The 13,581-nt window shown below is 52.4% G+C and overlaps 4 protein-coding genes across 4 annotated transcripts; 1 reads left to right on the top strand and 3 right to left on the bottom strand.

Moving 5' to 3' along the window:
* Nucleotides 1–28: 28 nt before the first annotated feature.
* Nucleotides 29–4,382, bottom strand: Asppvi_010034 (uncharacterized protein; the record flags this gene model as incomplete). The annotated part of the gene is made up of 4 exons (XM_043305880.1): nucleotides 29–562; nucleotides 605–3,899; nucleotides 3,950–4,043; nucleotides 4,094–4,382. The coding sequence occupies 4 exons, from the start codon at nucleotides 4,380–4,382 to the stop codon at nucleotides 29–31; spliced, it is 4,212 nt and encodes a 1,403-aa protein (XP_043161815.1).
* A 2,330-nt stretch (nucleotides 4,383–6,712) lies between these two features.
* Asppvi_010033 (sugar transporter family protein) lies at nucleotides 6,713–8,457 on the top strand (the record flags this gene model as incomplete). Its single annotated transcript, XM_043305879.1, has 4 exons — nucleotides 6,713–6,805; nucleotides 6,861–7,034; nucleotides 7,097–7,289; nucleotides 7,346–8,457. 4 exons carry the CDS (start codon nucleotides 6,713–6,715, stop codon nucleotides 8,455–8,457), a joined length of 1,572 nt encoding a protein of 523 aa, XP_043161814.1.
* A 194-nt stretch (nucleotides 8,458–8,651) lies between these two features.
* On the bottom strand, nucleotides 8,652–10,219 carry Asppvi_010032 (cytochrome P450; the record flags this gene model as incomplete). The annotated part of the gene is made up of 2 exons (XM_043305878.1): nucleotides 8,652–9,935; nucleotides 10,004–10,219. The coding sequence occupies 2 exons, from the start codon at nucleotides 10,217–10,219 to the stop codon at nucleotides 8,652–8,654; spliced, it is 1,500 nt and encodes a 499-aa protein (XP_043161813.1).
* A 498-nt stretch (nucleotides 10,220–10,717) lies between these two features.
* Nucleotides 10,718–13,060, bottom strand: Asppvi_010031 (putative C2H2 transcription factor; the record flags this gene model as incomplete). Its single annotated transcript, XM_043305877.1, has 5 exons — nucleotides 10,718–11,142; nucleotides 11,197–11,492; nucleotides 11,545–11,651; nucleotides 11,699–11,946; nucleotides 12,001–13,060. The coding sequence occupies 5 exons, from the start codon at nucleotides 13,058–13,060 to the stop codon at nucleotides 10,718–10,720; spliced, it is 2,136 nt and encodes a 711-aa protein (XP_043161812.1).
* Nucleotides 13,061–13,581: the final 521 nt, after the last annotated feature.

The following is a 13,581-nucleotide window of genomic DNA, read 5'->3' as shown; positions in this document are numbered from 1 at the left end:
CAATGTAGCTGTTATTGTCTCCCGCTTCTTATGCCACTGATACAAAGAAAGGAGTCTCGCCCTCTTTCACCGTAACCGTTGCCTTCTTAACTAACGGATCTCCCACAGCCAGGCGTAACCTCTCCGCAGTCGCCGGACTGTCCAGTACCAAAGGTTCCAGCACCTGATGATCTTCCCGAGCACTTTTCAACGCCTCCCGTAGAGCGAATAACACCGTGGATCCCAGAAACAGAGGTGGCTCACCACATCCTTTGCTGCTCTGGATGGATCTAAGATGCTGCCACGAGACTCCCTGCAGGAAACTCACATTGAACTGATGGGGGATGTCTCCGAAAGCGGGGATTTTGTAATTACCAGGCCCACGAGTGGCCAACTGTCCATCCCGACTCCATAGAGACTCTTCCATTGTGAAGAGTCCTTGTCCCTGGATGAACGCCCCTTCGACCTGACCATAGTCGATGGCAGGGTTAATAGATCGTCCCACGTCCATCTTGATGTCGGTGCGTAAGACGGTGTGGTCGCCTGTCAGAAGATCCAGTTCTACTTCCGTGCATGCAACGCCCTACCGAATTAGCATTGTCTCGCAGAGTGGCATTCAACATACCTGTGTGAAGTAGTAGTACATCGGCTTCACCGTCTTCGGATCGTAGTTCCCCCACCGGTACCCAATCTTGGGCATTTTCCAGAACCCGCTTGCTGTCAAGCTAACTCGATCAAAGTAGGCAGCATGCGCAATCGTAGACATGGGCGCGTCTGGGCCAAACTTCTCGCGATACGGCTTCAAGCGCTCGTTGAGTTGATCACAGGCGTCCTTGACCGCCATCCCATTCAGATCGCTTCCGGCTGATGCGGCGGTTGGTGAGGGATTTGCTGTCTGATAAGACGAGGTATCTTGCGTGTAGACGTTCTCAACAGGGACTCCTAGTTCCTCGGCGGCAACCTGCACCATCTTGGTGTAGAGACCTTGGCCCATCTCCGTGCCGCCATGATTGAGCAAGATGGATCCATCCGCGTAGATCCTAACCGACGCGGCGGCCTGGTTGAGATGGAGGGCCGTGGCAAAAGACAGACCGAACTTGGTCGGGATGAGGCAAATCCCTCGCTTCCGCCATCTATGCTGCGCGTTGAATTTGTCCACGGCCGCGCGTCGTTCATCATACCGGGCTTCCCGTCGCACTTGGTCCATGAGCAATGGCACATGCCAGTCTTCGTCGATCTGCTGCAGGAACGGCGTCAGCTGCCCTTGCTCATAGAGATTCCGCCGGCGCAGCTCATCAATCGGAATATTGAGACCCTCTGCCACCGCAGTCATGTAGCTCTCCGCTATGAACATGGCCTGGGGACCGCCGAACCCGCGGAAGGCGGTGTTACTGTGGGTATTGGTGCGACAAACCCAGCCGCGGATATGCACATTGGGGATGTGATAGCAATTGTCCAGATGCGTACAGCAGCGGTCCATCACAGCGCCACTCATATCCAACGAGAACCCGGCATTGTCGTAGCAATCTGCGTCAAGCGCAACTAGCCGGCCGTCGTTCATGACGCCCACTTTCCAACGGCATTGCACCGGGTGCCGTTGGCCTGTGGTCATCATATCCTCGTCCCGATTGAGCATCGCACGCATGGGCCGTCGTTCCTTCTTGGCTGCGATGGCCAGTAGACAGGTCAACTGCACGCTGCGGGATTCCTTGCCGCCAAAGGCCCCTCCCATGCGCTTGACCCGGGCGTTGATGCGATGGCTCGGCACTCCAGTGACCAGACTGACGAATTCCTGTGTCTCCATTGTATTCTGCGTCGAGGACCACACCTCCATCGTACCGTCCTCCGAGTGTGGGATTACCAGCGCTGCATTGGTCTCGAGATAGAAATGCTCTTGGCCGCCTACACGCGTCGTTCCGGTGAAGATCCGGTCACACTGAGCAAACACCTCCTGCATTTTCTCCGGAGGAGCACCCTTTCTCAGCTCCTTGCCATGAGGGAAGAAGCTTCGAGCAGCAATCGCTTCATCAATGGTTATGATCGCCGGGAGATCCTCGTATACCACGCGAACTGCTTTAGCGGCTGCCTGTGCCTGCAGCGCAGTCTCCGCATAGACCAGGCCGATCGGCTGCCCATGAGCCACAACCTCGTCAACGGCGAAGAACGGTTCGTCACGCTTGACAGAGCCCCAGGCATTCGCCTCCGCAGGGATGCTGTGGTGATCGATGTATCCTACCGCCAAACCAGGTTGCAGTGCTTGCGTCCAATCGACCGAGATGATCCTGGCATGAGCACGTTGGGATAGCACCATCGCGCCGAATAGTTCGCGGTGCTGCGGCGGCATGTCGTCCACATACTCTGCTTCCCCGGTTGCGTGCTTTAGCCCGGATAGATGAGGGATCTGTTTGCCGACTACCCGTTGCTCATGGGGGTTTCTGTTGTCGCGTGTCCCGTGGGAGATTTTCCGGTGGATTTCGTCCGTAAGATCTGTGTCGACCTTGCCTCCGATCTCTAGGTCAGAGAGGACCTCGTTCCAGAACCGCACGAAGAACGAGAGTGCCAGGGTCCGTCGATACGTAGCCATGCCACCGGGAACACTGTATTGGAGGTTGAAATCAACCAGAAGGGCGTCCAATGCTTCATCCAGGACCTTGGTATCTCCCCAAGGCTTACCGATGAGAGACTTGCTGGTATTTAGTGCAAGAACCGTGGTAGGAGCCATGCCTCCATATGCTAGAGCAACCTCTTGAACTAGCGCTTGATCATCTAACCTCACGCGGAAACCGGCGGTGACAATGGCAATATCATCATCCTTACGTTTGGCCTGCTTGTAGGACTTTGTGATCTCGCGTGCTTCGGGCGATGGGATTGGAATGCGAATCTGGGTGATTATTGCTCCCTCCGGTAGCGCAGTCTTGCGATACCCAAGAAACATCGAGTCCATAGACTGTAAATGTTCACCTTGTGTTGTGCGCGAGACGACTGTTGCATTGACTGCCAGAAGCAACGGATTCAAGTCCGAGATAGGCGAAGCTGTAGCAATATTTCCAGAAAGAGAGGCCGCGTTACGGATCTGGCGACCGGCAAAATATCGCAGAGCCTTGGCGATGGCCTGAATAACTGACGCCCGAGGTTGCAGCAGGGGAATGAGACGATGACATTCGGCTTCAATGTCGCTCAGTGATGCTGTACCGCCAATGACCAGCTCAGATATTGTTCCAGCTGTGGAGACGGTGCTGATGCTCGATAGCTCCTTGATATCTCCGATGAATATCGACACTGGATGGTGCGCGTTCTTGAAGCGAATATCCACCTGCACTTCACTGGCACCGTTGACCAGAGTGGCCGACGGACATGCCCTCTTGATCTGGATCAGCTGCTCAAGGGTGGTAAGACGTATCCAGATTTTTTGTTCGTTGCCATAGCACAAAGGAAGATCAATGTGTTTGGATAGGCCAGGAGGGTAGATGAGCTCCGTTGTCGGTGTGTACGGAATGAAGTCGAATTGGGGTGCCGATGGTCCTACCTGGGATGACACGCTGGTCCGCGAACTTTGACCATAACTACTCGGACTGGATGGACAGGATGACCCAGGGTTATCACGGCAGCAGCCCCCCGGTCGCCCGCAAGATTTTCCGCTGCTCTGCTCGCACGAGTCAGGAGAGATAGTCAAGTTGCCAGATGTGGTGGGACTGGATCTTTCGGACTGGCGCAACGGAAGCTGCAGATCCTGCTGGATGAACGTCTTGGCTGCTTCTAAAATGGGCTTGTATCCCGTGCATCGACAGAGATTCCCATCCAGATGGCCCTTCATCTCTATGTCATCCTCGCACAAGGTGAACTCGAGTGTATCGGGGTCGAAAGCGTTGCGGATGAGGGCATACAGCGACATGACGATGCCGGGCGTACAGAAACCACATCTACACTGTTAGCGTCTACCTTTTTGTTTTTATTTGCGCCGAAGACGCACTGCGAGCCATGTAACTTGCCCAACCGCTCCTGTAAAGGATGCGGATGGTCGACATTGCCCAGTCCTTCCACGGTGATGACATGTTTGCCAGCCACTGCCAAGTCATTGTGAGTATCGTTTTTGGGACTGGATTCTTATGCTTACCCCCGATCAATGGATACAAACATGCATTCACGGCCAAATGTCGAATTCGTCGGGGATTCCGAATGTCGCGTGTTTGCAAGACAACGGTACAGGTCCCGCATCCACCTTCACCGCATCCCAGTTTCGTACCTTTCAAACCATGCTGGGATCGAATAAAGTCCAGTAATGTCCAATGCGGGTTAGGATTCTGTAGGTCTATCCTTGTCCCGTTGAGATAGAAGGAAAGCGTGGAGGAGATGGGGCGGATCAGTTCTTGTAGCGCGGGATCCGGGTAGTCGACTTCGGCCATCATTCTTCGAGTGCAGAAACATGAGTTCGCTCAAGAATAATACACAGCAGAAAATGCACAGTTTATCTGCCTGTCGGCAGCTTACACAGGCCAATAAGGAAGTGCCAGCGCATAATACATACGAGAAAGGAGCTGATGCTGTTGGTGCATCATCTGCCGTTCTGCATGTTGCCACAATTACCCCTCCTCCAGTTCCGAAAGCAGACAGAGAATCAAGTGCTTAAAGTATCTCCAAATCAAATGGCCAATCGCTATTCTTGATTATCAACAGCAGGGGCACGGTATGGATAGCAGTTACATTACTCATGCATGATGAATAATATGTAGATGATCATATAAATACTACTGGACGGCCTCGATGCAATCGTATTACCACCAAACGAGATTACTACTACATTGGCAGTCTTCAACAACAGTATGGGCTTCTTTCAACTATTGGTACCCTCTTCGAGCTGTGCGCTCGGTTGCGATCTTCTGTCGAGCCGAAAGGTTTTATGTCCCCAATGACATGGATCTGAAATACTACGGCCAGCGCACATCCCGGGACAATTGATGCTCCCCGAAGCTAGCCCCACGACTCATCGTGTAAGTATTATCTGTAAGTACAGTGAATGTAGACTCAGTCGCTGGTATAGGCAGCCGGAATCCCGGGATCCTCGCAGTCTTCCCTCCCTATCAGATACAAACATGGAAAATGTGACCGATGCAGTTCATGGCAAGGGGCCTTAACTTCTGCAAGCTCTGACATGTCGGACGAGCAATCGTTCCCTCCTCCTTTGATGCCCGTCAAGCTGTTAGCTCGAGCGACATTGCAACCAGTGGAAAGATCTAGGATGGAACTGAATACGGCGCATCCTTCTACCCATGGCCATCCCTGGAATTGAGGAACAGTCGAGGAGCGCGCGGCGGCAGCAAAGCGAAGCATGGCAGCAGGTTTTGATGAGTATCTCCCTGCCAAAACAAGGATCGCGTCCAGTCCAGCTAAGCATTTACGAATGATACACCCTCGACCAACTCCTTGATGACAACGTCAACATTAGGACAGACGAGAACTGCCGCTCCATCGCTAACCGCTGCCACTTTGTCCTTGAAGTCACCGAGGCGATGTCCGAGGCCATGGGGCTTACCGTGTAGGCGCTCGTCCCTCGCCCTATAACTAGTTCCAGGACACGCGCAACTCTGACGCCGTTGCGAACGGGGTATATCTCTGCGACAGCATGACCACCCTACCGTCGCCAGCTGTCGGGTCATCCCACCAATAACCGTTTTTCTGGTATTTTCCTCCGATAACAGCCAGATCAGATGGGTCTGAGCATGCAGTCATAGCTACAGTAAGGGACGCCCTGTCTGCTTTGACTGGCTCGATGTCGCCATGATGCTGTCGGCTATGAAAAGCTCAACTGGCCAGTGAGGCTAGATCCAGGCACCAGGAAAGGTGAGACGCATGGACGTCGTTATCTGAGTTGCACAAGGTCTAGGCACTGGCAATGAATCAAAGCGGTCTGAGGACATTAGCTTTATAGTATATCGGCCGAGTGCCTAGATATGGACATTCTCGTGGCTATACTAGGATACCCCAGCTGCGGGCCTTGTAGGTTGCCCGCTAATGACATCCAATACTCTGATATAAAGTTAGTCGTCCTTCTCCTTGAATGATATCACCCGCAAGGTCGTGCGGGGCAATTGAGCTAGGTAAATGCCGCTTCTGCGCTAAAGGCTGACGTACGATATCCTGTCTCGAGATGGAACCCACCCAATAAGCCAAGGGAGCTTGCTACCACCCTCAGGCCAATTGAAGCTCTGAGCTTAAGCCAACCCCATTTTGCATGGTGGAGAGCGATAGGCAAAAGTGGGATAAGGTTGCGGTAGTGGGTATATCCCATCGCTTCTTGAGCCACGATTCGAACCTTGGGCGAATGGATTGGTTCAGGGCTCATTACCCCGCATTTTCATGGCATCTAGCTGGAGAATAGGCGGGGAATGCAGGGAAGTCCGGGGTAAGCACCGTCGAAGATACCTCGGAATAAGGGATGTGGCTACGTTGGACCACTTGGTCTTTGAGCTTCTTTGCATTGGCAGTTCCACAGGGACTAGTGCTTTTCCATAGTTTACTGAACGTAGAGGGCTCATTCGTCGCCGTCACAGAGTGTAGAGTCTGTATACCGAATAGGAAGGAGATTGACTGACTTTACCATGATGCATGCAGACTGTCTGTACGGAGTGATGAGAGGATTTAAACGCAGATTTATCCACGTTTGTCATTCTCCATGCTGAGTCTGCGCTCACCGGACCTGACCTGAGAACCACCATTGACTGCTGAATCTATCAACATGAGAAACCATATGGCCGCGGGGTGGTTCTACTCCCCGAGTCAGATAGGCCGGTACATCGTCACTCGATTCACCAGTCTCAGGCCTCCACGGGTAGGACGCTTATTCCCCATTATATGCGGTTTGATTTTAGCTGAAATATTCCAAGAACAAAATCCGCAATCCTATTTCTGTTCTGCGGGAACTGACCTCCCACCAATGGCTGATGTTCCTTGTTGGCTTCTTGGGATGGACCTGGGATTCCTTCGACTTCTTCACCGTGTCCATGACGGTGACTGAGATTGCAAAGGACTTTGATGTCTCCGTCACCAGTGTTACCTGGGTAAGCCGGTCCTCTTTCAGCTCTTCATAATGCAGATCACTGACATTTGTTGCTTATGTTAGGGCATCACCGTCACTCTAATGCTTCGATCAGTGGGCGCCTTGATCTCTGGTTTCTTTTCGGATAGAAACGGAAGGAAGTGGCCGTTCATAATCACAATGTCAACTTTTATAGTCCTGGAGCTTGCGTCTGGATTCTGTCAGACTCTGCCACAGTTCCTCGGTGTCCGCGCTTTGTACGGAATAGCGATGGGAGGTATAATCGTCCTGATAGACCATATCCCTTGCCGTTCTGTTAACAACTCCGTTCAGGTCTCTTCGGCCCGGCTGCGGCCACCGCTCTCGAGGACCTTCCCTACGATGCTCGCGGAGTACTATCAGGCTGTTTCGAGATGGGATACGCCATCGGATACCTCCTAGCAGCTGCATTCTACCGGGCCCTTGTCCCCACCACTACTCACGGGTGGCGCAGTCTGTTCTGGTTTGGCGCGGGGCCCCCAGTCCTCATCATCCTCTTCCGCTGGATGCTCCCAGAGACCAATCACTTCCAGGTCATGGTTGCCGAGCGCGAGGAGCGCATCCGGCAGGCTCACGCAGAGGACGATCATGTCCGCGCTATGGGCCTTCGGTCGTTCCTAAAGGACTCGGGCACAGCGTTGAAAGAGAACTGGGTGCTGTTCATCTACCTCGTCATCTTGATGACGGGATTCAACTCCTGCTCTCATGGAAGCCAGGACTTTTATCCCACCTTTCTAAAAGACCAAGTCGGTCTCAAACCGACCCAAGTCACGGTCATCACGGTCGTGGGACAAGCCGGCGCCTTTGTCGGCGCCAACTTCTTCGGCTACATCAGTACCTTCTTTGGCCGACGTTTGACCATGATGGTAACCTGTATTATTGGGGGTGCCTTGGTTCCGGTGTATATTCTGCCCCGCGACATGAGCTTGATCGCTACTGTCTTCTGGGAGCAGTTCTGCGTCGGTGGTGTCTGGGGGCCTATCCCCATCCATCTAATGGAAGTGAATCCCCCTGCCCTTCGCTCCCTTCTCGTCGGATTGACGTATCAACTTGGAAATCTTGCCTCGTCTGCGTCGGCTACAATCCAGTCAACCATTGGGTCAAGGTATCCTTTGCCCCCTACTGCCGCTAATCAGAAGCGATTCGATTACGGCAAGGTTATGGGGATCTTCCTGGGAGCCGTCTGGGCATATATACTGTTCTTCCTCTTCTGGGGTCCCGAGATGTCCGCTGAAGAGAGAGAAGAGGAAGCCGAAGCGGCCAAGTACCTGGAAAAACTTCGTTCAGAGGGAGTCAGTCTGGCTGAAATTGGAGTCTTGCAAGTGAGGAAAATCAAGGGACCCGAGATACTTCGAGACGATGATGCCGAGAAAGGGGACAAGGTCGTTACCGAGCACATCGAGTAATTGACAGCGACCATGGGCATGGTACTTCGTATTTGTATGTCCTGTGAGGTCATTGTACAGAGGGAAGTGCGTAAAGATCAGAGTTTGTATCAGCTGTCGAACTAAGTACAGGCTGGTACGGATATGTCACATCGAGAGAATCCATAAACCATTTTGTAAATCATAAAGTCAAGGTATCACAAGCCGCCAACACCTCATTTCACTGGCGAGAGCAACCACTGCTTAGTTTCTGGATCCAAGCATTGTTGCTCTGCCTCCTTCCATTCCTTGATGACCATATCCGCCTTGGCTTGGGACCGTGGTGTGATACGAGCAGGGAACTCCTCTGGCATGCAGACAAACCCTTGAGTCAAACGATCTGCATCGGGGAAGATAGGCTGCCCCTTTTCATCCAATGCTGGCTCCACGTTGAAAGCCCACATCATGCGCGAGATTCCCAAGAACAGGCTGCGCTCGGCAATGTGGATTCCAGGGCAGATTCGGCGCCCAGCGCCAAACGTGAACTGATCGCGCTTGGTGGCATCAGGGTTAGCGGCTGCTTCAGCCAAGGTTTGGCGATCATCTTTGTACCGATCGGGGTTGAACACCCGCGGGTTGGGGTGACGCTTCTCGTCCATGTTGATGGCCCACACGTTGTTCACAACGCCAGCGCCTTTTGGGATGAGATAACCCATGTACTCGTCATCTTGGGTGACGGCGTGCGGCACCGCGCCGAGAATGGTCGTTGGCATCCAGCGCAGGGTCTCTTTCATGCAAGCGCGAACATACTGCAGGTCCTGCTCATCATCCATGGTCGGCATACGGGGTCCCACAGCGCGGTCAATCTCCTCTTGAAGCTTGCGCTGCACGTCAGGGAAGAGGAGCATCGCCTGAACGAACGCATACAGAGTGCTGGAGGTGGTGTCGGAACCGGCCTCCAACAATGTCCCGGAGATGTACGCAGCCTGGTCGTCACTGAATCCGTCCGACTTTTGGGCCTCGGCCAGACCGACGCAGAAGCAGGGCTTAATCCTTCCGTCACGGATATCCTGCTTTGCTCGCAACCAGTGGCCCACGTACAGAGCCTTTTCCCGCTGGTGAAGTTCCTTGGCTCTCTTCTGCGTCGGGAGGAGAAAGTCCGGCAGCATTCTCAACCACGGAAAGAAATCGATAAGGGCAGCTGTTCCCGTCTGGTTTATCTCGGCAAACTCAGAGAAGCCGTCAAAAAGCTGTTTCATTTTCTCGTCCTCGTAGGTCGGTGTGCGCCACCCAAAGACCATAGTGGTGGTCAGGGCATTGGAGTAGCGACGGATGCTGTATAGGAACCGTTCTGGCTGAGTGAGAAACTCATACATCATCTGTTTGTTCTCAAGCATCTGGTAGGGAACATAGGACTTGGCAGCGGTCACGTTGAGGAGGCCATGAACCATTTTTCGAAACTGTAATTTGTCAGGCTCGTGATCGAAACGGTGATCGAAGGGCACATACTCCTCGCCAGACTGGGGTGTATCCCTAGCTTGAGTCAGCACTACCGATGCACTGAGTGATCGGGCCATTGAAGACCTACCATCATAAGCAATCGAAGGCCTCCGCTGCATAGCGTTTGGCCGATGTACATCTCCTGTCTATGCGAGTACATCGCACTTCGCTTATCCAACAAGTCTTTGACAGCCTGATCGCTTGACAGTACTACCAACGTTTTGGTCCCGAGAATCAGACTGTAGACGGGCCCGAATTCCTGTGCCCACTTCTGGAACTGCAGATGGGAATCGCGAGTGGGCATCTGCTGTCTTTGAGTACGGCATGCAGAGACTATATGAACAGGGTATGATCTCACCTGATGGATATTACCTACGAGAGGTAAGGTGGGAGGTCCAGGAGGGTAGTTCTTGGGCCGTTGACCTATGGATAGCAGACGAAACACCAGAAAGACAAGGGCTCCGACAGCCCCAAGGAGCGCTAAAGGCAGCATGGTGTCCGATATACACCTCGATCTGAAGTTAGTTAAATTAATCAATCTACAGGAGTAGCCCTGCAGCGAGGCATAATCCATAGTCGTAATTTATAGATGTGAAATCCGGGGATAATTATCGGTTATTGAGTGGGATAACCCCAGGTCGGAGAGGAGGTGGGGGATCGGATGGGGGGTGGGATGACGATCGGTACATCCCACTCGCTGACTTGGAAATCGCCATTGGTCGCAATACGGTGGCATATTTCAGCGACTATGTTGGAACAGCAGATTATAGTTCACTCAATGTAATAGCAGTGGTTGAGTCGGTCAATCCACAGCGGCGGGCATGTCGCCAAGGTGCACTCTTTGGAATTCCGAAATGAGTTCATTGACTTGGCGCATACTCGTTTGGTCATATTGCGACAAAATCGGGTCACTCTGGTCGCTGTCTTCGAGCACAAGTTCTCCTCTGATTGCCTTGTGCTGCTCTGCCTCCGCTACAGACAGTCGGTCGACTTTGACACTTGCAAGAAGCCAGAAATCGCCCGCGTGGCGACAGAATCCCACTCTCTGCCACATGTTATCCGCGTTCAAATTGCTTTCATCCACCGTTGTATGTGGCAACTGCCCGATGGTTGTAGTTTCATGGAGGTGCCAAATATGCTTGAAATTTTGCAGCGCGGTGTGGGTCCGTAGGAGCAGATGCCCTGCACTGAAGAAACTCTGGTATTGGAACACCAACGAGTGGATACCTGGGAATGTCAGTATTTGGGAGATGAGAGTCCGGCTGTGGAAAAGGCACAGACCAGAGATGATCGTGAAGAGGTTCAAGGGACCCAGGGCCGCCACGGCTTGTTGCATCTTCACTGTCAGGTCGTCTATACACAGCGTCTCGAACAATGCGCGGAAGGAAAACTTCCAACAGAGGCTTGCAGAAGGCATCCAATTCCGAATTGCATCGTAACACTGATCGGCCGTAGGTGCTTGGAAACAAGACTCGGGGGCTGCCACATGCATCTTCATTTCCTTAACAACCATCCGTGGCGGCAAATTGTTGAAGGTGACAAACGCCGTATCCAGCAGGAAGACCCAGATAAAAGTCCTAGCAGTGAAGGTTAATTCAATCACTGTACATCCGCTTCGGTTGACAGTACCTGATCAACTCTTCCCGGGCGACAAAATCGCTCCAGTCAAACTCATCCCTGTGCTTTGCGTTGTAATCGACATGTCGCGCTGTCGTGATATCAAGATCACGAACGGTCTGGTATTGATCAGTATATCGTGCGTAATTCCGGGCTGGAGGCTTACCGAAACGACGGTGCTAAAGCGATGTCTGCGAATACGCTTCTTGCTGGCATCAGTGCCTTCCCAATTTTGGTACAAGCAGACCATGTAAGCGGCCTGCAGAGCCTGCATCTTCTGCCTGTCGCGAACAGGGTGGAACGGTGAGACGGGATCCCGATTGAAGTCCTCATCGGCAAAAGCGGCCTCTTCTACACAATTGAACCACATCCGAGCATTGTCATTATCTTCAAGGTTTGGCGAAACACAGGCGCCTATTTATTCCAATCAGCACCGGCCATTTTCAGATGGGAGAGAGCCTGCCTTACCAATGATGGCCATAGACGCCAGAAGAATTGGCTTAGAGCTCGCCGGGTGGAAACTTGGTCGATGGAGAAAGTTCACGTTTGGAGACCAGACCGACCAGTAGAGCTCGATATACTTCCGGAGACTCGTAGGAGAGAAGAACTGCAGACATAGTTGCTCGATTTCCGGAGACCATGAGATGGCCACACAGCTATTGCGCGGCTTTATCATGACGACTTCTTTTATTAGAAGGAGAATCTGATGTGTCTGCAAGGCCAGCGGGTCATTGAGCCATTGCGACGAGACCCCGTACGAGATGCTGCTATCTAGATTGCTCGATTGGTCCACGTTAATGGCCCAAAAAGAGTCTGTGAGCCTTTCTTTCTCCTCAACGGTATACAGGACATCCAATCTCTGCTCCAGTGTTCCGCATTCAAATGACGATACGAAGCCAGTCMGACTGGTGAAAGCGTCGAGGAAATGGAAGAAGTAGTTACGGTCGGTGCTCGCCAGCGAGAGATTCTCTGAGCCTATATTAAACAAATCCTGCCATGCCTGGTCGGAATATTGCAGAAGATCGAGATCAGGGCATGCGAGTGTGTCAAATGTTGTGCTGTCCAGCCGCTCGACGTCTCCAGTGCGGGGCGTCCACAGATCACCACCTGCTGCTGCCACATTACTACTATCAGCACCTAAAGGAACTGATGTAGAAGCTATCTGCTCGACCGCCTGGGTATCATTGTTCAGTGTTGAATACGCGCACTCCACTCCCTTCTTGGAACAGTTCTGGCATGGTCGGGAGCTGTTGCAAGCTTTTTTTTGACGCGCACAGCGATCACAAGCGCGCTTACGGGTCGCTCCCTGATAAGCGCTAGAAATAATGCGGTCGCATGTTCGGAGGTGCCGTCGCAGGACGTCGGCTCGCTGGAAGGTACTCGGGCACGCCGGACATCGATGGGGCCGGTCAGCGGAGTGGGAATTCCGATGTCGTTGGAGATGCTCCCTTCGCTTGTAGGATTTGAAGCAGGTGGAACACTGATGAGGACTGGTGGCTAGGTTAACATGAGTTGGTAAGGTCTTCATACTGATTCATTGGTCTCATTTTCTTTTGAGATCTGATGCGATGCACAAGAGTTCGCCCCCAGAGGAAAGAGCAGAATATCCGACGCATCTGGGGAAGCTTTTGCGGGGAAGCAGATTGATTATGTAAGGCTAGCATAAGATCAAGCATAACGCCAATCTGACCAATCATAGGCAATATTCGTGCATCTGGCCTAATAATACAGTCGTCGCAGTACTCTGGCGTCAAAACTTGTGCAGTCTGGCTTCATTTTCAGTGAGAAGAGACTTGGGTATCTGCTAACTCTCTTACATAAACCCTTCGGTCGATGCAGGCGTTCTACTTGCAAGCTTGTTGGTTGCGCATCAATTGTAGCGTCCTTCAAATATATATTGTTGTGGATGTGGGTATGAATACAGTCAGGGAAGCAGGCATATATAGGGATGGGATCTCTTTATTTACTATGCATTCTAGATTCAATCTGTGACAGGACAATCGTTCTTGAAGAAATTAAGTTGAATTGCACAAAGGGTATATCGAACTT

Source organism: Aspergillus pseudoviridinutans (assembly GCF_018340605.1).
Source record: "Aspergillus pseudoviridinutans IFM 55266 DNA, scaffold_7, whole genome shotgun sequence".
Lineage (NCBI taxonomy): Eukaryota > Fungi > Ascomycota > Eurotiomycetes > Eurotiales > Aspergillaceae > Aspergillus > Aspergillus pseudoviridinutans.
Note: the sequence above shows the minus strand (reverse complement) of the source record. Positions and strands in the feature narration are given on the sequence as shown.